General features: G+C 48.1%; 1 protein-coding gene across 24 annotated transcripts in view; it reads left to right on the top strand.

The window, feature by feature from the left end:
• Window positions 1-2,402: 2,402 nt before the first annotated feature.
• Window positions 2,403-22,616, top strand: part of ZMYND8 (zinc finger MYND-type containing 8) — a 110,064-nt gene continuing 89,850 nt past the window's right edge. For 14 of the 24 annotated variants that reach the window (XM_036321587.1, XM_036321572.1, XM_036321575.1 and 11 more), the window contains exons 1-3: window positions 3,084-3,317; window positions 4,445-4,513; window positions 12,416-12,486. In XM_036321587.1, the coding sequence (XP_036177480.1) occupies window positions 3,304-3,317; window positions 4,445-4,513; window positions 12,416-12,486 (154 nt within the window). In that variant the 5' untranslated portion in view covers window positions 3,084-3,303. Of the gene's footprint in view, window positions 2,422-3,081; window positions 3,318-4,444; window positions 4,514-6,804; window positions 6,824-12,415; window positions 12,487-22,616 lie in introns of those variants that run through there. The other 10 variants (XM_036321589.1, XM_036321569.1, XM_036321596.1 and 7 more) reach the window with 8 other exon arrangements.

The raw sequence follows: 22,616 nt of genomic DNA, 5'->3' as shown, positions 1-22,616 counted from the left end.
AGAGATGGCAAAGCGACTCCCTTGAAATCTTGCTGAAGGTCTGTAGGGAGAGAGGAGGTTTCTCTGGGCCTTTGGTGAGTCTGATCTAAAATTCTCCCAACTGCATCATTCAGGGCTTAAAACTCATGGTCAAAGGAGCTGACCCCTTAAAGAAAACACTGACCATATGCTTCTCTTTTCTTTCTGTAGAGGCAAGTGAAGGTACAGGGTTTAGCGATGTGGAGTCCTAACCGGGTTGGAAGTCTGGTCTCTGGCCCTTGCCAGCTGTGTGACCTTGGGCAGCTCACTTCACGTCTTTGGGCTCACTTCCACGTCTGTAACCATGCTCCCTGCCCCCTGGAGCTAGTCTGTGGAAAGTGCTGATTTAGCCCAGGGCCTGGCTCACCCGGAGCATTTGGTAGCTGCCGGGACCCCTCCGTGCAGGGAGGGTTTGAGGAGGGCCACAGGAGGGTCACGGAAGCTCTCTAGACACAGGCCAGCAGCACTGGGAGGACCTCTTATCAGCCACATTCCATCAAGCCCAGGAATGGCCCTTAGTGGGCCTGCCCTTTTTGATCCGTCACTCACCCAGGATTCCATCTGCCACTATACCTTTGTCACTGTCCCCAGCGCAAATGCTGTTTTCCAGATAACTCAGATCTACCTGAATGCCAACAGCATTCCTCAAACAGAGCAGAGCTGCCAGAATAAGCCTGCAGCTTCCTGCTCTTTGCCCCAGAAAACATTTCAAGTGATCAAGTGATCAGAGAGAGGAGGGGAGGGAGGGGGAGGATGCTGCAGCTGCTTATGCAACAAGCTTTAATCCCTGGTTAAAATCCACCACGCGGCACCAGTGGCATATTTCGTTTCCTCATTGGGTCGTGAAGATTCATCACAAACCCAGTTGTGCCTCCTCCCCACCCCCCCACCCCCCCAAAAAAAAGTAGCACCGCAGAGACAAATAGTATTCCCCACGGAATGGTGGTGGAGGAAACACAGTCTGATTAGCTCTGGCCTACGACTCTTGTCCCCCATTTGGTCTGCCGGTACAGACAGAGCGAGCTTCCTACCCCAGGAAGAGGAGCCCCTCCCTTCTCTGGTGAGGCCCAGGCTTGTTGTCCTGAGTGCTGGTTCTCCCTGCATCTTGGCCTCTTTAGCCTAAAATACAAGGACAACAGCAACAAAATCCCCTCCCTTTTCATACAGCCTGGGCCCTGTCCCTGCAATACTGTGTGTGTGGATTCCTGGCTTGTTGCTGCTTAATAGAAGGCTCCCCAGCAGGAAGAATTGATGTACACTTGGTGGGCATTTGTTGTCCCTGTGTGTGTGTGTGGGGGGGGCGGGGGGGGCTGGAGGGGGGCAGGGAGAGCAAACCATCAGCTCTGTTTTCTTTGTGGGAACGAATGGCGTGGGACAGCAAAGAAAGCCCGAGTCCTTGATTGGGCCGTAGTTTTACCTCCTGGAATATGGCTGCCTCACCTCTGGAAGCTCTCTCCAGCCTCTGAAGAATGGTGTTTACTTAGCTTCCGTCGTTCCACTTGCAGTTTTAAAATAAATCTTGTTAATTAAGCAGCTTGTCTTGAAGAGGAAGGAAAGCAAGCATGGACATTTTGAGATCCTTTTGGCTTGCCTTTTTCTTCCCAGGGTGCAGACCAACTACAAAGGCAGCTTTGGGGAGCAAACAGGCAAAGACCACCTACTACTATTGAAATGGGTGGAAGTATAAGCAGCTCTGAAAAACCAGTTAATATTTTACTGGGGAGCAGTGCCAGAGTTGGGGGGGGGGTGGCGGGAGCTGGCAAGTATAGAGCTGTGTGTGAAATAGCTGTTCCATCTGCCTTCGGGGACGAAAAGAAGCCGTCCTCTGTGGAAATAAATTTCAGCAAGAATCCTTATAAAGCCCATGGGATTTGTCTGCCCACCGAGGGCCCAGCTCCCCAAGTACATACATACAGGGGTGATTGTGACAGGAAGGGCTAAGCAGTGGGTGTATGCCTGACTAATAATGGGGGTTCTTGTTCCCTCCCCGAGTTTGACATCTTTCTTTCTTTCTCCCTCTGGATTTAAATGGCTTCTCAGACCGAGAGGCACTGCCTGTGCCCTGGATTCAGAAGGTACACGCCTCCTTGGGAAGCAAAGGCGAGAGACAGCGGCTCACTCTCTCTCTCTTTCTGCATCTGCCGGGGGAGCTGCAGCTGGTATTTTTCCACAGGCCTTTTCTGCGCTCTCGGGGCCTAGTCCTTCCCAGCCAGGCCCAGCGTCCGAGAGAGGGTTAATAGGCAGGAAGCTGAAGGCATCGCAGGCTAATACGGAAGTCAGATTTTTGTTTAACTGACAGGTTTAGCAGGCCTCGGCGGCGGTGGGGGAGGGGACCGGGAGGGGAAGGGAAGTTTGTAGATCTAGGCATGTGGCCTGCTAGGAGCGCATTTGGCTTTTCTTAGGGTAAGGACGGAGAGGGGGGCCGCCCCTTGGCATCCTGGCAGGGAGGCAGGAACCCATGTTGGTTTTTCCTTTGCGTCCTGGCTGTGGGGGCTGAGAGGACTGTCTGTGCCGCGAGGATGGCTCTCTGGCCTGCTTTTCCAGGAGGCATTTTGACAATGACTATGCAAACTTGACCACTCTGCTCCCCTCCTCCCCTCTGCAGCCCGAGCCTCTGTGCTCTGAGAAGCCAGGGCTGCTCTTTAGGGATTTCTTGGGGTTCGCCTGTCCTGCCTGTCTGCCCCCCCAGCTCCCCAGAGGCCTGCCTCCAGCCCCTTTCTCCTGCCCCTTTGGCCCATTTCCTGGGGCTCCCCACTCCTCAGCTCCCCCCCTCCCCGGGTGAACCATTCTGCTGGATTGTTCTAGAAAAGGGCCAGCCTTCCTCCTAGCAGAGAGCCGCTTCTGTGGGGGGCAAGTGAGGGTGAACCCTGTCAGCTCACCCCAAAAACTCTCTTCCCAGTGGCATCTGGGCCTCGGGCTTTGCTGGAGCAGGTCAGGCTGGCTGCACTGGTTTGCCCGTGCTGGGAAATCTAGCCAGGGTGGGGGGGAAGTGCGTGCGGGGGCCCCTTTCCCAAGTTTTTCTTGCTGCAAAAGGCCTAGCTTAGCCTGTCTTTTTCTATGCACAGGATGGCTCTTGCTCACCAGAGCCTCACAAAGATAATCGCTCAGGAAGTGTTTCAGCCAATCCCGGGCCGCCTTACACTCCGATTTGCCGGGCCAGCCAATCGGGGATGAGCTCTTATTAGGCGGCCAGATCATCAAGCCGAAGTGCCAAACCCTTTTTCTGTGAGAACTAGGAGCCTGTCCTCCATGTTTTATAAGTATTGACATTACACAGTGTTAACAATGCATCCACAGAGGTAAGCTCGACTTTTTAACCATCTTTTCTCCCCCTCCCTCTGAGACATCCGAACTGTGGGCGAGCAGTGCGATTTCTCTGTGGCTGGCCGTGCCACACTCACCCCCACAGCACTTAGGTTAACTTGGAACTGTTTAGAGAGAATTTTTTTGCTTTCTTGGGTCACATGGCTAAGTAGCCATTAGCCATAGCTCGATTTTGCAAACTGGCAAGGGCCTGGCACACCTTTACTTCCACCAGGACATGGTGTTTCTGAAATAGTTTGAAGCTAGATCCTGGTATGCCAAAAAAGAAGCTGTTTTTTTTTTTTTTTTCCTCCTCTTTCTCTCTCTCTCTCTCTGAGCAGTTTCCCCCCTGCACTATTGTCTTCTCTTGTGTCACATGCCTGCTGGGGGAAGAAAATGGAAGGTGAGCAAGCAGGCTCCTCTCTGAGGAGAGCTCATGGCAGACAGCAAAGCAGGCAAGTTTTCCTCTCCAAAGAGGTTCTGGGAAAGCTGGACTAAGTTTTGACCAGAGAGGACGTGTGTTTTTAAACAGAACCAAGCCCTCAGCACAGCAGGGCTCAGGAGAGCTCCTAGCTCCTGGGGCCTAGGTGGGTGGTGGTGTCTCTCCATGGTCTTCTCTCCCTGCAGGGTTTCTTCACTTGCAACTACATTGTTCAGCCTTTTTTTCCTGACTTCTGTTGATAACAGAGTGTTTGGGCTTCTGCAAGCCAGCCTGCAGCCAGCAAATGTTTCTGAAAGTGTTTCCTAGGCTTTGGAGGAAGTTTTTGGAGTAGGGATGGGGAGTAGGGGTGGGGGTGGGGGTGGGGGTGGGGGTGGGGGAGATGTTGGACAACATCCTGCAATAAATCTGTGAGGACTCTTTTTTGGATCCCTTAGCCCTCCTATTCTTGCATGGTTTTCAATGAACTAATGTATCTTTTATCCTTTTCTTTTTCCTTTCCTTCCCCCCCCCCCCCTCATTGTATCATCTTCTGTCCTCCTGTGATAGTGCAGAGGAAATAAAATCACGTCTGTGGCTCATGACAGCATTCCCTATTCAGTTGTTGGGTTGTGTTGTTGTTGTGGTGTGTGTTTTTAATAATCCCATGTAACTGTTTTAAAAAAAATTTCCTTTTTGATCAAGTCCCAAATCTGCCAGCCTGTTCTCTCTTCTTAACTGTGGAAAAATGAGACGGTTGCTTGAACATGTTGGGTAAGTAAAGCGATCCATTTCCTCTGTGACCATGTATAAAGAGTTTGGCGAACATTTGGGGTCTGTTTATAGCAGGGGGTCTTGGCTATAGCAGTGGAGGGCTTTTCATTAGCAGGAACCAAACAAGGGCTTTTAAATAGTGTCTTGATTTTAGGTGACTGTTTGAATCCACTGTTTTTCCTGAGAACCTCAGCTAGGATTGAAGATTATACTTCCTGTTAACCCTCAGACAGGGGAGACATGTGCAGTTCATTGTGACTTGCCTGGAGACCTTTAATTGGGTTTGTTTGGATATTAGATAGAAGTCTGGGTAGGTGATCTGCTTGTGAAATATAAGAAAGTGCTTGTTCTTAAGAGTCACAGAGCCTTAAGAAAGTAGTGGGGCAGGAGCTGCTGGTGGTGTGTGTGTGTGTGTGTGGTGTGTGGGTGGTGTGTGTGGGGTTAGTGGTGTCAGTACTCAGGTTTTAAGATACTAACACTGAGTGCAGAATCCCACCCACCAGCAAACTTGGTTTGATTAAGGACTCACTGCAAAACAGATTTGGCCTCTTCCAAGTCTGACCCACACACATCTGTATGCATGCTTTCCTTTACTTATGAATTATTTCTTACTTTTTTCATTTCCCCTGATCTCTTAATGCTGCAGTTAGAACTTCAGAGTGAAAAAAGTGGACTCTTGTTTGGCGTTAGCTTCAGAATTTCCCTGGAAGTTCAGTGCATCAATTTCCAGCCTGGAGACCAATCCCGCATAGCTGTAAATGCTGGAAATATATTCAATTGCTGTGTTATGCCAACCTGATGGAGTCAATAATCTTTTTTTCCTTTTAAATTAGTGTCCAGCTTTTAGCACCCATGGGAAAAAAGGCTCATTTAATGGTGAGAAATGTACCAAATTCTAAGTTAAGAAAAGTCTGTGGAAGGCCAGCTTCTTAGAGTAAGATGTCAAGAGTTAATGATGTTTTATATACTTAAAACTGAACAGTTGGACTGCCCCACACAAGTCAGTTCAGACATTTAGCTATTTTCTTTGTTCTTGTCTCCTGACTGTAAATGGAAATTATATACTGAGGTTCGTGTGGCTTCCCTAGAAGCAATATCTAATCACAAGACTCCTGCTTTGGTGCCTTCAGTGTTTGCATAATGGCGTATTTGTTGGGCTGGAAGGAAACCTAAGGGCAAGGTATTTGTCCTCTAAAAGCTCACATTAAAAATGGCTCACACAGGTTTGCGAAGCCAAGATCTGTTTTCAAATGTGCAGCCAGCCCCAGCAAGTTCCCAATCTGGACCAAGCTAGTCACTTTTCCTGGGTACTGTGGCCACCACTAAGCCTGAGTCTGTAACAAGTCAGTTGCTTTCAAAGTAGCATTATTTCCCAGTTTCAGTTAGGGGGTAAACATGTCTGCATTGCAGCAGGACCAGGTAGGCACAGCAGTGCTGGCTCACAGAGCAGCCCAATGGGGCTCCTCTCTCCAGCTTTTGAACCAATAGACTGGGAGGAAAGGTTACAGATTGACAATGGCAGTGGCCGAATTGAGACTGGGCCTTCTGGAAATTTCTACCATCTTTGTTCCTTTTAGGAAAAACAGATCCACCAAGCGGAAGAGTCTCCTGCATTCCATTCCTAAGGCATTTCTCCCCCCTCCCCTTTCTTTTTTTACATCAAGGTAGAATGTTCTCTCTGCCACGTTTGAAAATTGCAGAGGAAGGGACAGAACATGGGGCTGTTTTCCTTTTTCCTTCTGCCTCCTCAGTCCCTAAAGAGGATGCACAGCTGCAAGGAACAAACACAGACACACTGGACCTTTTGATTCCTCTCTCCCCCCCTCCCTTTTCTTCCCCTTCAAGACCCTCCAGGATGGATTCACTTTCTGCTTTGGGAAATTAAGTGGCATTCACGTGGGGGGAGGGGGAGCCACTGCTTTTATTAGCTCCAGAAAATGGTCAGTGTTCCCTGTGTAACTGGGAATTAATTATATATAATCACTCAGTAAACTTTCTACGTAGTTTTTCTAATTGCCGGGCATGAACATGGTTAGCCTGTTGGAGCCCCATCCAGTTACTTTTGTAATTACTAGCTCAAAGATTTGAGTCAGAAAGAAGGAAACAATGGGGCATCTTGGATTATAAATTAAGGATGAAAACAATAGCACCCCCCCCTTCTTTCTTTCTTTTTCTTTCTTTCTTGTAACCCCTTTTCTTTCCCTGGGAGGACAGTGGCGAACGGCTTCAGGTCTTAAATAGGAGAGGAGGAAAGGACTCAATCTGTAAAAAGCCAGGGTGACAGGAACCCAGAAAACCCTGAAGGCAGAGGTAGGTTTTTTGAGTCCAACCACTTCACATGTGTGATCTCTTTGTTTCTTTTGCCTTTTCCCTTCTCTCTCTCTTGTAGCAGAGGCAACAAACATTTGTCAGCTGAGAAGCCCTAGGTCTGGCTTTGCCTCTGGTTGACCCTGAAAAGAAAGACCCTCAAAAAGTGCCTTTGCCACCGCACCGCAGAGATTTAGTAAGGGAATATGTCGAGAAGCCCTGGTGTTGCTCTGAAATGCAAAAAACGAGGATTCACCCCTGGCTTTTCAGGTTGCCTAGGCTATGGCTGCCCTTCCCCCTCCCCAATCTCCTTCCAGATAAACAAGCTGGCGGGAGCCATTTCAGCCCTGCAGCCAGCCAGGCTGCTAGGCTGTCCCTCCTCATCAAGATTACCCACCTATCGGCCGGCCGGCGAGGAGCCAACCGCCCGTCCCAGCCCTGGCACAGCCTTGGGCACCGTGCCCTCCTGTCTCCCCTGGAGCGAAAAAGCAGTCACCTTGAAACTCTCCCCTCCCAGCACCACGGCGCGGAGGCCAGTGCTCAGACCTGTAACCGTAGATTACATTATCCACTCTGAGGCTATCAGTTTGGCCTCTGAAAGCGGGTTTTGCAAAACCAGTGGTTAATTTTTAGGGCTCTGTTGGGGGTGGACCAAAATCTAATCTGTGCATTGGCTGAGCGAATATTTTACTGTTGTGTCCCTGCAGACTCCCAATTGTCTTTCCTTGATGCTGTCTTAGGACCGGCTGGGCATTTGGTGGCCGTGTTCAAGCTCATAACACAGCCTTTTGATTTTACCTCGGCCTCGGACTGGGGTGCTGCCCTTTAGCTGGGCTTTTCAGGTGCCCGCTGTCCTGGAAGCCCTTTCATTTTACCTAGCTCCTTTTGGGTATGGATGCAAAGCTGGCTTTTAATATACCAACAAGGGGAAATGGACTTCCTTCCTTCCCCTCGCCAGCCTGCTGCTCCCTTATAACATGTGTGTGTGCGTGTTTTGCACCGACACCTGTCTGTCCGCAGCTTCTGCCACACGCCTGCCTGTTTCCTAATCTTCAACCGCCTAATTCGAGGGCAGAGGGGGCCTCTTCTCAGAGCCTCATGGTGCAGGCTCAGGATCCGAAAGAGAAGGGTTTTCCTTAGGAACCTGTGACTTCACAAACTCCCCCCTGTCATTGCAGGGTTTTTTTTTTTTAAGCTTCTACACGTTGGGTTGTTGGTGCCCTCTGGTTGAGCGCTGCCTGGTTCAGATCTTTAGGAGGGTGGCTTGAAAAGTAGCAGGGCTGCCTAACCACGAGCTGCAGCTATTGAACAAACTGCTACCATTTTAGCTTCAGCCCAGGAATGAGGGAGGCAGTGTTGCCAGACGCCATTTTAAGAATCCTGCATAAATAGCTTAGCTACCGATGACTCTGCCCGTTTTAGGTGAGTGCTTATATAAAGCTGCTCTGCTAACCGCCCCCCCCCCATTAAAACAAAATGAATTGCAGATTTAGGGGAGCATGGTTTTTAAAATTTGATGTTGGTTATTTTGTGATCTAGAAGAGGAAGGTGTTGTGTCTTGGGGATTAACTATTTTCTTACAGCCTGGACCAGTTTGGGATTCTGAATGAAAGTGAAAAAGCTGAAGGAAAAGTCCTTTGGAATGATGCATGATTCTTTGAATTGCTGCGGGGTGATCCTCAGCTGTAGAGCCAGAGTCTCGTGCATGCTGATTGTATATTCTAGATGGGTTTAGATATTCTTGGTTAACAGTCAAGTAGTAGGGACACTTGGGGGAAAGAAAGATCTGGGCATTGTGTATCCAGGCATTTTTCTGTTAAAACTATATGTATATATATTTTTCTCTCTCTCCCTTTTGGAAGTGCTCAGGGGATGGGATTCCTGGGAATTACGGACCAGCCTTGAGTCCTCAGAATTAATAATCAGAAGGCTTACAGCATCCTGGAGGTGCAGCAGTTCATCTGCAACTTTTAATTGCTCTTTTTTAAAAGTGCATGCAGGTTAAGAGGGAAGCATAGGTTTTCTTGCTCAGGCATTGGGAGAGAAATCTTTTATTCTTTCTGGGACTGGCTGGCATGCCCTTGGTTATATTTGCAGGCACTGTTATTTCTTGAATTGTCTGAACTGTATCAGTTTGTAAAATCCAGAGGCAGGTGACTTGGGTAAATGTGAGTGTAAGAAGTGGTGGTGGTAACATTTGTATACAACTAGTTGATGGTGAATTTTCCTGTGGGGGGAGAGACGGTAGTTTGATTTTCAGCTAATATTACCCCTTTCCTCATGTGGGTATCCTCAGCCTTCCCTGCAGATTTTAAAAGAAAAGAAAAGAAAAAGTAATGTCAGTTTGAAACAAGTGCTTGTTGTCCCCTTGTTTTTTGACCTAGGTAATCCCGGGTTGCTGGAAGCTAACAGATAGGGAAGAAAAGATGCTGGATATTTCCTAAGACTTTAATGTGTGAATAACAAGAGTTGAAAGCCCTTTCTGCAGATGCATCCACCTTTTCTTTTTAACAATTATGGTTATTTGACTGTGTGTGTGTGTGTGTGTGTCTGTGTGTGTGTTTAATCCAAATGACTGAACAGTTCTTAACCTAAATTGACCAAGATCTGTGGGGCATTCAGACAGGTACAAACCTTTTCTCACCACCACTTTTGATGTAGTATAAATAGATTTTCCCCTAATAACATACTAATATTTAAAACGAAGCCAAAAGAAAAAAAAAAAAACAACAACACAGCAAACCTGAGTTCAGTGGTGTAGAAAAAGGAAGTCCCTTTAGATGTGGCTATGCAAAATGACTAATTTTGCATTCTGGTCTTTGCTTTTGTAAATGATTCCCCCACCCCCCCTCTAATGCATAGACACTGCAATTTCCTTTAATCAAATACAAATTATTGTATGCATTGTGGGCACATACATGTGCATGTACGGGTTCCCTTTGCAATGATGGCTTGCTGATCGGTGAAAAAGATGGTTTTCTGAAATTGTTGTGCTCAAAATCCTTGCTAAAGCTGGTGGTGCTATTGCTAAAGTTAGGTGATTATGGTGGCCCACTTGCAGTACTTGGAAAGATAAAACAGCTTAACCCCCCCCCCCCCCCGCCCCTTGTCTGCTTCAGAATTGATTATCTTAAACTCAGCAGCAAATAGCCCCTACATCACTAGTTTGCATTTTCTTAGCCTCATAACAGTATTTCTGCTGAAAGTATTCAACTCCTCTAGGCTGTTACAAGCCAAATCATTGTTCTCTTGAACACAGCCCTCCTCCATGATCCATATACCTTTGAATGTCTTCATCCCTGCAGAAATACTTCCAGTGGGCTTTTGGGGCTCTGTTATGCATACATTGTTTCTTTCACGACCAGACATTTTGGTTGGACCCCAGATTAGCATTTTTCTCTGTCACTCCAAATATGGGATTGGTTTCAAGAAGTTTAAGATTTCACATACTTCATGCTAGAGGGGGAAACAATTCTAGTTGGTAGAAAAGATCAAGGTGGCTATTTGTTCCTTTGAAGTGGACCATCTATCCAGCTCTGAAGGCTGCGTGGGGCTTTTTAAAATTTATTTCCAATCACCCCAAGCAAGAAACCATCACCAGTATCTATTTGGACAACCTGTGTGTGGGGCAGGCAGGGTGTGTTTCTGAGTTGAGAATGTGTGCCTCTTAAGTTGGAGTAGAAGGTATTAGTGCTAAAATCACCTTCCACCGTCACCGCTGTATTATTGCATGTTAGCGATGTGTTTAAATGTAAAAGGCTGCTTCCTTCTGATGAAAACCGTTCGTGACAATCTGTCAGTTGTTTCTGGTGATTTGTGTCACAGCCTTTCTCTACAGGTGCAGTGCAAATGAAATTGTTAACGGGGTTCAATATCAGAGAGCGAAAGGTGTTAATATGCTGATTTAAAACCAAACTACCTTTCTTCTCAGTGCTGGCACTAGGGAAGTTTGAGGCCTCCAAGTTCTTACAATTTAACTCTAAGCCATCATCTCTTCCTTTCTATGTAGTTCCCATTTTGATGAACTCTCTTCCCCCAACAAACATGGAACTCCCCTAAACATACCTCCATGTGACAGGCCTTCTTGGACTCTCTTGTCCTAGACAGTCCCAGACTACTGAATGCAGAACGACACTCATCCTACCTCTCCTGCCCGCCTCCCTCCTGTCCTGGCTTTGAGTCTTCCCAGTGTAAAATTCTAGCCATAGCCATTGGGAACACACCCTTTTCTTGTTGAATCACAGTCGGGTGGAATTGCATTAGAGTAATTGTTAAGATTCTTTTTGTTGTTGTTGTTAAATCTTTACCTGAGTAAATTTTCCCCCATTGATTTTTAGATAGAGTGGAAGGGTGGGGGGAGGGGAAAGGGGGGGGGAGAGGAAGAGAGAGAGAGAGAGGGAGGAAAGGGGGGAAAGAGATGGAGAAGGGGGTAGAGAGAGAGAGAAACATTGATGTGAGAGACATATTGATTGGTTGCCTCCCACACACACTCCAGATAGAACCTGAAACCTAGATACGTGCTCTTGACTGGGAACCTGAGACCCTTTGGTGCTGAGACCGACACCCTAACCACTGAGCAACACTGGCCAGGGCTGTTAAGATTCTTATCACTTCACTGTCAGCCCCAGAATGTTGAAGTTCTTCGTATCTCACCATTTGCACCTATTTAAGCAGACTTTCACTGGCTTGATTTAGGGGTGTGTATGTGTGTGTGTGTGTGTGTGTGAGATATAAAATGGTTTGTACTCTATTCAGTGGGAGTTCCAGAAGAGAAAGGGAGAGAAGATTCTGGTGGACCTTCCCAGCAAAAGGGGCCTGCTTTCTCTCGTCTCTCCCCAACCCCCATCTCTCAGCCTCTCTTTCAAAGAATCCTTCCTCCTTCCACTTTAGTGGTGGGGAATAATTAGTCACAGCTCAAAAGAGTGCCATTGCTTTCTCTAAGCCATGCCTGCTGCCCAGAGGACACATCCCTGGGGGTGGGGGATGGGAGTGTGGAGACCCCGGTCCTAGCTCCTGGGGTAAATGCTGGTGGCTTGAATGTTTCCAGACAAGGCTTTTTGCTTCTGGCCGGGGCAGATTTTTCTACTTTGCAATTCTGTACATTCCCCCCCCTGTTCCTGCCCCTTCTTGAAATTGTAAGATGCAGCAGGGAGATCTGAGAAATGCTGTTTGCCTTACAGAATTCAGACATCAGAACTCTGCATACCCTGCAAACCCCCTCCTACCTGAATCCGGTGTTAACAGTCAGACACTTGTTTACTCCAAGGCTGGGTGCTCATTGGCCCATGGGGGCAGATTGTAATTGTGTATCTAAAAAAATGCTCTTTGCATCCCCCACCAGCACGATAACTGGAGTAGTAATTTGACTTAAAGAAAGGACAACCCGGTGTCTTAAAAATACTCCTTTAGGAGGCATTACCCTTTGTTTGCAATCAGGTGTGGGTTTCTCCCCACCCCCACCCCCCCATCCCTCCATAAGGATGGGGGATTGTCTTAAAGTTGGGTTTGTCGTTAGGACTTCTAAATAGCTAGCTGCCCCCATGGGGCAAGTTCTCTCAGTCTACCTAAACCTGAACGTAATTTGCTCTGTTTCAGCTTGGCCGAGGAGGAAATCAAAACAGAACAGGAGGTGGTAGAGGGCATGGATATCTCTACTCGCTCCAAAGGTGAGTGAAAATCTCGTATTATCTATTCCAGATCAGAGGAGGAAATTGGAATTTCTCTTTCTTGTGGTGGTGCAGCCAAGTGTGGCTCTATGGGCCGAGGCTGCAACAACGCACCTCCGATTTTGAGCTGTGAGACCTTAGATGGATGAACCTGATTTATGGAGAAATCTCTTTCTGCTTTTCTTGCCCTTGCGTGTCTGTGCAGGTAGACCGACCTGTCGGGGGTTGTCCACGAGCACACGTTTTCTGTCTTGACTAAGGGTGGCTGGCTGCCTCTCTGCAGGGTGACTTTCAGGAACCAGAATTTAAATGAAGTACGTTCTGGAAGCGAGCCATCTCCAGCTGCTGCAGGTTCCTTATGTTAATAAACCTGACCCGTGTGGAATCACGGAAGTGGGAGAAAATGCAGGGCTTTCTGGAATTCGGGGGCCGGTATTTGCATTTAGGACAAAATTTAGCAAATTAGAGCAAACACAGTTGACGTTTCCTAATACAGAAACCTGTATGTTAGACTCCTCCAACTTCTAATGGAGGGGTTGGGACTTTCTGTTTGGTGTGTGTGAGATTTCATGAGGCTTCCCCGAAAGGGAAGCAGTTGCTCACTTTTGCCTCCAGGGTGCCTTTGAAAATGAGCGACTGGAGTACTTTTCATATCTTTGGTTGATGAAAATGCTCATCTCTAAACTTAATGGTTGTACCACCCTGTTGTTACTGCTTTGACGAGGCGCTGAGCGCCTGCTCTGAGCACTCAGCCTGGTGCTCTGGGGCACGGGGGAGGCCAGAGGGCTGGGGAGAGGGTTGTTGACAGGCTCACCCAGAAGGATTCCCATCTCGCTAGCTAGAGAGCCACACAAAAGTGGCTCCCTAAATGCGGCTGCAATAACAAAGGTTTTTGAGGATTTTTATGAGCTTGTCATTTTGGGCAGAGATAGGGGTCATCTCGCCTTGGCTGGGACCTGGGTCTGGGAGCTGGCTGTTGCTGGGGCTGGCCTGACAGATGGAGGATTGGCATGGTCCAGAGAGGAGGCGGGAGGCACCTCCTGTTGGAAGGCCAGGCTGCCCATGTGGGTGGTCTGTGCCTGGGGGGCGGGGGAAGGGAGAGAATAACTGCGAGAGGTTGGCAGGGTGGGCCCAGTCAGTGGGCGCTTCATCTTTCATCACAGTCCTCATCCAGCCCATGGGGGCCATCAGTGGGGGAGTTTTGAGCAAGGAAAGAACCTTCCTGAAGGGGTGTTGTGAGACAGAGGTTAAGGGATTGTGGCCCAGCCCCCTCCCGCCTTGTGGTCAGAGGGTGGAGGGAGAACCCAGAAAAGGAAGCTGGAGATGGGGTCTCCTGCTGTTCAGTTTCCTGTGGGGTTTGGACACCTTCTGTCTCTGTGCCTCCGTTTTCTTCTCTGTAAAATGGGGTGTTAGGTTAGATTCTAAAATTCCTCCCACCTTGGCCTTCTCCTGTAGAAAGAATACTCAGAGGGACCCTTTCCCTCTCCCCACGTAGGAGTCTATCTATTCTTCAATAAATTTCCACCTTTGCTAAAAAGAAAGAAAGAAAGGAAGAAAGAAAGAAAGAAAGAAAGAAAGAAAGAAAGAAAGAAAGAAAGAAAGAATACTCTGAGTATTTTGAAGGCTGTGCTTGGACCAGGAGCTTTCTCATACTGAATTCCTCCAGTCCCCATTTGACCGAGGTGTTGTTGCCATTTTGCAGATGAGAAAACTGAGGCCCTAAATGGCACTATCTCACAGGCAGTAAGGGGCAGACCTGAGCGAGGCTCTGACTCCAAGGAGGTGCTTCCTTCCTGGAGCCCCGCTGTGGAGACTTCTCCAAGAGGGTCAAAGGCGGGGTTTGTCACTGTCACGGGTCGGGGGCGGGGAGGCCTGCTTTGGTCAGTACACCCCCTTTCCCTATTGAGAATAGGGTAGAGCACCCTATTCCCTTTCCCGTAAGTGTGGAGACCTCTCTTCCACCTCCCTAGACATCCTAGCTCTTCACCAGGTGGCATCTTCCTCCGACTGCTACATGAAGTGTGACCACTGTCCCTCTTTCTTATCTACCCCACTCCAACCCTCCTCCTATAACAGCTAGGGCGATCAAAAAAGCATTGGTCAGATCTGTCCCATCTTGCTGAGTCCTTCCACTGACCTTCTAGTGCCCTGAGGCTCAAGTCTGAGGCCTCTATGCCCTCCCTACCCGAGCCGGCTTGTTCACCTTGTGACATTCTGTTTACCTCCTCCCCTGCCTCCCCTTGACTCCACTTGAGCTTCCGGGCCCCTTTCCCCTCTGTTTTCTCCTCAGGGCCCCGTGTGTCCTGTGCCCTTTGCTGGGAACATGGTGCCCTGGGTCCTGCTGCCTATTTCTCATCTCAGATTCATCTCTGACACCCATCTCCTTAGAGAGGCCTTTAGTGGCCATGCAGTCCACAGGAGCCGTTCCATCATTTTCTGTTACTTTTAGTAACAAACTTCTAATTTTAGATTTCCAGATAAGTTGTGAAAATAGTGCAGAGTATTCTCATATCAAACGCCCCCCCCCCCGAGTTTTCTATTATTAACCTCATGCATTAGTATGTTTCATTTGTCACAAGAAACCCATCGATATTGATGTTATTACCAACTAAAGTCCATGCTTTGTTCAGATTTCCTTAGTTTTTCCATTAAGGTCCCTTTTCTTTCTTTATTTCTTTTTTTTTTTCTCCCTGTTAATCCCCCCAGAGGATATTTTTTCCATTGATTTTGGGAGGGAGGGAGGGGAGAGGAAGAGAAAGAGAGAGAGAGAGAGAGATATCGATTGGTTGCCTCCTGCATGCGCCCTGGCCTACAACCCAGGTACATACCCTTGACCAAGAATTGAACCCAAGACCTTTCGGTGTGCGGGCTGGTGCTCTAACCACTGAGCAGTGCTGGCTAGGGCTAAAGTCCCTTTTCTGTCCCAGGATTCCACATAGGATACAACATTATATTTAGTTACACATCTTCTTCGACTTGTCTTGGCTCTCACAACTTCTCAGTTTTTGTTTTTGATGACCTTGAAGGTGTTGAGGAATACTCGTCAGGTATTTTGTACGGTGTCACTCAACTGGGATTTATCTCATGTTTTTTTTCATTATTGGACTGGAGTGGACTGGAATAATGGGGTTTTGGGGAAGAGGACCACAGAATAAAGTGCCATTTCATCACACCATATTAAGGGTGCCCATTATAAACGGATTATGTTGACCGTGACCCCAGAGGCTCAGGCAGCGTCTGTCAGTTTTCTCCCCTCCCACACTGTATGCTTTAGAAGGAAGTCACAATGCCCAGCTCACATGGGGCGGGGAGTTGTATTCCTCCTCCTTAAGGCCAGAATATCTACATAAATTACTTGGAATTCTTCTGTATGGGAGATTTGTCTCTTTTCCCAATTTCTTTAGCCAATCACTTATTTATATCATCATGGGCTCAATTATTTTCTACTTCGGGTTATACAGTCCTATACTAATTTACTGTGTTGCTCAAATTACTTCAGCTGTGGCCATTGGGAGCATTTCAGTATCCCTTTGACATCACTGGGTGGCTGACTGATTGATTGACTGATTAATGGAACACTTTTCTTACCTCCTGCCCCTGCAAGGTGCTTTAGGCTTCTCTTGCGTATTTTCTGTCCCAGCCCTAGCACTGGTCATTTGCCCAAGGAATCCTGCTTTCGTGCATTGGAGAATAGCTTTAGAAACCAGCATCCGAGTGCTCAGTGTGCTCCTTGCTACTGCTGAGTCTTTGCTCCTACGTCCTCTCAGCGGACAGCAAGGAAAAGGGTTCCTAGCCCATCTATATACACCTATCTATAGGTATTTCTACCTTTATAGCAAATTAAATGGGTTCATACACTTGTCTCCATTTCTGATCCATTACCGCATGGATCACTCCAGCCTTCTCCCCTTATCTGCAGCATTCCACCATCTGCCATTTGTTTACCGTTTTCTGGTACATTTTAAATCTTCGGTGTACAGCTGGATGAACTTCCAATACATGTGCACTCATGGGACCGCAACCCAGAGCAAGATAATTGAATATTTGCGGCATTCCAGAAGGTTCCTCAAAATCACTCCTGATTTTTTTCTTCATCTGCCTTGTCCATGACCTTGTAATTCTTTTTTTTTTTTTTTTTTAATATTTTATTGATTTTTTTATAGAGAGGAATAGAGAGTTAGAAACATCAATGAGAGAGAAACATTGATCACCTGCCTCCTGCACACCCCTACTGGGGATGTTCCTGCAACCAAGGTACATGCCCTTGACTGGAATCGAACCTGGGACCCTTCAGTCCGCAGGTCGACGCTCTATCCACTGAGCCAAACCCGTCAGGGCGTAATTCTTTTTATTTGTTTGTTGGTGGTCTTCTCTGCTAAGATGTAGGCTCCTTTGCTCCTCATGTCCTAGGCCCCCTTGCTCGACCCCTCCCTCCCATTCGAGATGCAGGAGGGCATGAAGACAAAGAAAATCCTCGCTTTTAGAGCCAGGCTCCTTGGGTTCACCTGCCAGCTGGTGCCCTGCCTCGTTAGGCTATTCTTTGTGACTCAGTTTCCCCGTATGCGTGGGGATGATGAAGATAGAGGGTTTCGGTGAAGATTAAATTTGCTCACACAGATGGAGTGCTCAGAATGGTGCCTGGGACGAGGTGGGCGCTCAGAAGTGTTAGCCATGGTTAGAACTGGCATGAACCGGCATGAGTTTGCATTGGTAAGCCTATTGGGTAGAGATCCTACGTACTACATTCCACAACTGCCCCCACTTACAGCCTCCAGGAGGAGGGCTTGGAGGTGAATCTGGAAGCTGTGCCCAGGTAACGAAGAATTGGGTAGGGTGACCTGGCAGGCAGGCTCAGGCCAGCTTCTTAGCCCGCGGGCCTCCGACGCATTGGAGAAAGATGGTCTGCAGCTGTTTGGACTGCTTCTCCTAGGGCGTCTGGGGCCCCTGTTCTAGTGGGGAGTTTGTGAACAGGAGGAGGGGTCACCTGGTTTCAAGGGTTTGCACTATTGGAGTGCAAACCCTTTCTCTCCCCAGCGGCTGCCTTGGATGGCTTTCTTTGTGTGGAACTGAGCTCCCGTCACCCAGGGGCAGCCTCTGTGTCTAGGGAACCTTTCTGACAGAGCCTCTTGGGTCAGGCAAGGAAATTGCATACACACAGGCCCGGAGTGATGATGATGAGCCTGGGTTGCTGGGGTTCTGAGCGCCGAAGTCATCATGGTCAAGGTGTGAGGTTTGCAAAGGCTGATGGGGTGAAGTCTTATCTCTCAGTCCTCATCTTTCCCAAATCCGAGGCGTGGCGATCTGGGCTCAGTGAATACACACTTCATCCTGCAGCCTGTTTTTCTCGTGGTTTGGGAATTCCCTGCTTCAGTCCCTACACGACTCCATCCCTCTTGGGTTCTTTGGTTGTGAGCAGCGGAAGCCGCTGGTTAACTGGAGAGGAAGGGGAAGAGGAAGGTGGTCCGTCGGCTCATGGGGTCGATGGGCAGGCCGGAGGTCTGGGACTGCTCTGGGGCGTGGAACTGTGTACAGCCTCCTCAGGAACGACAGGGCAAAGTCCCCAGGGAGAGTCTCACCCAGGGAGAGTGTCATGTGCCTGCACTTTGGCCAGGGAAGGGCTGGTGTCTGGACACCAGAATTGCCCACATCCGGGAAGAGATAATTCCTTCACAGAAGATGAAGTGACTACTCAGGCATCTTGGGAAACTGGCAGCGGTATTACTTGGGAAACTTAGAAATGCTGACAATAATTGGCTCCAAATTCTCAAATCCTATTACTACATCTGGTCCGTATGACCTTTCAGGGTCTCTGACCAAATTTTAGTTGGGACACCCTCTTCCCCCTGACACGTACTCACTTATGAACTGAGTAATTTCCAAGCCGGTCGTTGTCGCTGCGCCAGCCTTGGCATTTACCGCGCGTTTTGAGTTCTCGGGAGATCAAGCTATCGAGCTTTCAGGATGTCAGGTTGACATTTGTGTCTGAGGGCAAAGATCTGCGGAAGATGCTCAGGCATGCATACATCGGAGTACCGTCTAGATGTCAAGTGTGTTTGCCGTGCGAGTGTTTTCCGAGTGCTTGTTAGGGGCCGGGTATTTGATGCAGATTACTTCATTTGATTCCCATGATAACGTGATGATATGGGTGTGTTGTTAGTCCCATTTTACAGTTAGGGAAACTGAGACGCAGGGACGAATGAAGTGGCTTAGTGGAGAACTGGGATCAGGTTTTATCTTTGAATTTAAACCTTTGGACTTGGTCATGAGCTCTGTCCCAAGGGTTCCAAGCTGGTGTCTGCAGGGGCCAGTGAGTGTAGCTGGCATCTAGGATTTCTGGAGCCTTTGGTGAATAGCAGAGTGTCTGCACTGAAGGGGGAGGGTGCCTCCAGCTGATCCATCCCTGACCAGCAGGAATATGACTCACTGGGTGTTGCCACTGGGATATTTTTCTGTAAAAACGCCTAATGGAAATATGGTCCGTGCAGCCCATTTTCTGAAAGATGATGCATGAACCCAACAAAACACATCTCTGGTTCAGGAGTGGCTGAGGTTGTCAGTTTGCATCCTCTGCACGAGATTGGTCACAGCGCAGCTCATGCCAGGATTGTGGCCACCTCGTGCATGAGTCTGAACAAGCCCCTCAAAAGCTGGGGACTTGAAATCTGAAAAATGATGGGCCCTGTGAGTTCACATCTCCATACAAAGGCGTCCCTGTTTGGGCTGCTTGCGTCTTGATCCTGCCATGTGTGCATTTTGCGGTAATGATTGTGGTGTGCGGATGCTAGGCTGCCAAAGCTGAAACTTTTTTTTTTTTAAATGTCTGTGTAATGTCACCCGCACAAGGGAATGAGCCACTTGGAAACCATGCACAGATGCAGCGGAAGCCCAAGATATTAAAATCTTGAACAGTATCATTCTTGCTGAGCTTTGCCTGGGTATGGGTATGTTTTCTGAGACAGGATGCTGGAGAATATGCAATTATAGCAATTTGCTAACCAGTCCCAGACCTTAATTAGTACAGGAGCCTCGTTCTCACTGTTGTATGTAAATTAAGACTGTTTCACAAAGGGATTGTTTATGAGGATGGAGATGAGCTAGAGACCTTCTGTCGTGTTTTTTTTTTTTTTCAAGGAAACTCTTTAAGAAAATATAACCATAAACACCCTTAAATCACAGTGCAATGCAGAAGTGCTGAGAATTTTTCTCTAAAAAAAAAAAAAAGAGCATCGGTATTTTTAACTCTATTTTGGCTCGTCTGCATCTCCGACAGCCCAAGAAGTGCCATGCGTGTGCTGTGCAATGGAAAGAATTTATTTGTGCGTTAGATAACTACCAGATTGTTCCTCTCCCAACAAGGTCTGAAATGCCCGGAACTCTGAAGAAGGCAGATAATGGCTTTCCAAGGCTCTACCTCCCCTTGGCCAGCGTAGCATCCACTGCGGATCTGTTCTCAGAGCCCGGTCGGCACCATCTGTGCCGCGTAGCTCTGTGGTTCACTTGTGCAGAGCCTTGTGCTTGCCTCATTTTTGAAGCCTGACCCATGTGATGTGTTTACTAGAGGCCCATTGCACGAAATTCGTGCAAGAGCAGGCCTTCCTTCCCCTGGCTGCCAGCACCGGCTTCCTTCCCGCACCCGGGACCTGGGCTGGCTTCCCTCCGGCCCCGTCTTGGTCAGGAAGGACGTCCAGAATGGCATCTGGAAGACGTCTGGTCTAATTAGCATAGTACCCTTTTATTATTATAGATGTGACTCCTGCCATTCACTACAATGGACTGTTTTCAACGTTAGTTAGATAAGAAGTGTATCTTTTTTTTTTCTCCCTCTTCCGGCTGCATTTTGGGGCTTCTTCCCAGTTCCTCCCTATTAGCAGTGATTGTTGAGGCTCCTTGCAGACTCCATGTTGCCCTTTCCGGGGCAGGTGTTCAGTACTCGGCCTCCGGGATCTCACCGTGGTTCTCAACCTTCTGGCCCTTTAAGTACCGTTCCTCATGTTGTGACCCAACCATAAAATTATTTTCGTTGCTGCTTCGTAACTGTAATGTTGCTACTGTTATGAATCGTAATGTTTAAGTATCTGATATGCAGGATGGTCTTAGGCGACCCCTGTGAAAGGGTCGTTCGACTGCCAAAGGGGTCGCGACCCGCAGGTTGAGAACCGCTGTAATAGAGGCACTGGACACTGCTGACCCTTCTTTTCCTGGCAACCATCTCTTCCTTTGGCTTTTTCTGCCTCCACGGTCCTGGTTTTCTTCTTGTTTCCCTGGCACCTTCTGTTCTCTCCAGCCTTTAGATGTTGGAGTTGCTGAAAGCTTGGTTCTGTCCTCATCTCTCCCAGCATGTTTTTCCCCTGGGGGATCTTGCCCACATCTGTAGCTTTATGACTCACAACTTTCTTATTTCCAATTTAGATTTTTCCCAAGTTATGATGCAGAGGGCCAGCTGCTCACCTGCCCTGCCTACCTATTGTTCATGGATGTCTCAAACGAAACATGTCTACTGATTTCACCTCCCAGCTTATCCTCCTGGTCCTCCTAAAACTCTTGCTCCTCCGTCACAATGAAATACCCCAGCACTCTGCCATTGGCTGGGTCTGTGGATATGGGACTTATCCTCTATTCTTCTGTCCTTTTGTCTTTCCGTGTCACTTACTTAGAATATTATATCCTAGATGCCATCTTTTTTGTGCTATCACCAATCCTTTAGCTGGTCTCACCATCTCCATCCATCCCAGCCTCCCAATCTTTCTGAGAGGTCATTTCTTCTGGCTAGTCCCTCTTCCTTTAAACTCTTAAGTGCTTTCTTCTTGATTTTAGGGTGAAGATCAAAATGCTAAAATCCTCCTGGCTGGTCTCTGCCCACCTTCCCAGCTTCCCCTCTCCATGTTCCCCTTTTCATCTGTTCCAGCCACATGGATCTTCCAGATTCTCAAAAGAGCCATCTCTGGCCATGGGGCCTTTGCGCATGCCTGGGAGATACGCCTCTCTCTTTTCTCCTAACCTCCCGCCCACGTTGATTGTAAGGCTGCAAGTGAGGGTGGGCCCTGCCTTTTTTTGCTCATCTTATTTTTCCCTGTGCCCTTTCTACGGCCACTGTGCCTGTTCTGGTTGGTGCACAGCAAATACTGATTTTTAATGAATGAGTGAATAATGACTTGACTTTGTCTACCAGATGGATAGAACGTTTTTCCTGGAGAAGGAAGTATACAAGCCTTTCTGCTAGAGAAGATGGCTTTGTTTTCCAGCGTAACCCGTGCCTGGGAGTAATTACCGAAGCTCAAATGTTTGCTCTCTCAGAAACGATTGGTGGCCTGTCTTTCTTTTTCCCTGGGGACATGGTACTGTCTGAAATGGCGCCCTTCCCTCTGATTTCTTTCCTTCCCGAGGTATTAATGCCACTTCTAGTAGGCTCTTTCCAAAACACAGTCGGATTGTCCTGTTCTCCTGCTTTATGTTTCCAGTGGCTCCTAAAGACCGAGGTCTGGAGTGGAGATGAAGGCCCTGCTGCCCCTCCCGCCCCTCCCCGATGGCCATGTGTTGGTCCTGTGGTGGCCAGGGCCCTGCTCCTCGCCCAGTCACAGCTTTGCAGCGTCAGACTGCTCTCCCTGAGCACTGCCTTCCGCTCACCTTCTCAGGCCCCCCTCTTTCTGAGCCTTCATTTATACCTCCTACAGTGGAATCCTTTACCTTCCAGAGTCAAAATCACCCTGGAAAGTCCCTTAAATTGCCCATGAATGTACACTCATCAGCTCTGATCAGATATTTTTATGCATGCTAAAGGTGTGTGAATTTCCAGGCGAGGCTAAAGGAGGAATCAATGTCAAGTCCATATTACGTTGCTAGGCATCAAATCATTGTGCCCTTGAGGCATTCAGGATGGGCGGAGGTTTCTACAGTGGCCTGCTCCCTCGCCAGGCTTGCTTCGTTGTCTGTTAAATATCAGCGTCCTCATCTACACTCTCCAATCAAGTAGCCAGGAGCTGTATGCGGCTGTTTAAATTTACATTAATTAAAATAAAAAATCGTTCCTCAGTCTCACTAGCCATGTTTTAGGTGCTCAGTAGCCATCTGTGCCTGGAGGCTGCAGCCTTAGGCAGCACAGAGAACCCTGCCATCATCATGGAAAGCTTTAA

This window comes from Myotis myotis, unplaced genomic scaffold (genome assembly GCF_014108235.1).
Source record: "Myotis myotis isolate mMyoMyo1 unplaced genomic scaffold, mMyoMyo1.p scaffold_m19_p_9, whole genome shotgun sequence".
Classification (NCBI taxonomy): Eukaryota; Metazoa; Chordata; class Mammalia; order Chiroptera; family Vespertilionidae; genus Myotis; species Myotis myotis.
The sequence above is the reverse complement of the archived record's forward strand: the minus strand, read 5'-3'. Positions and strand labels throughout refer to the sequence as shown.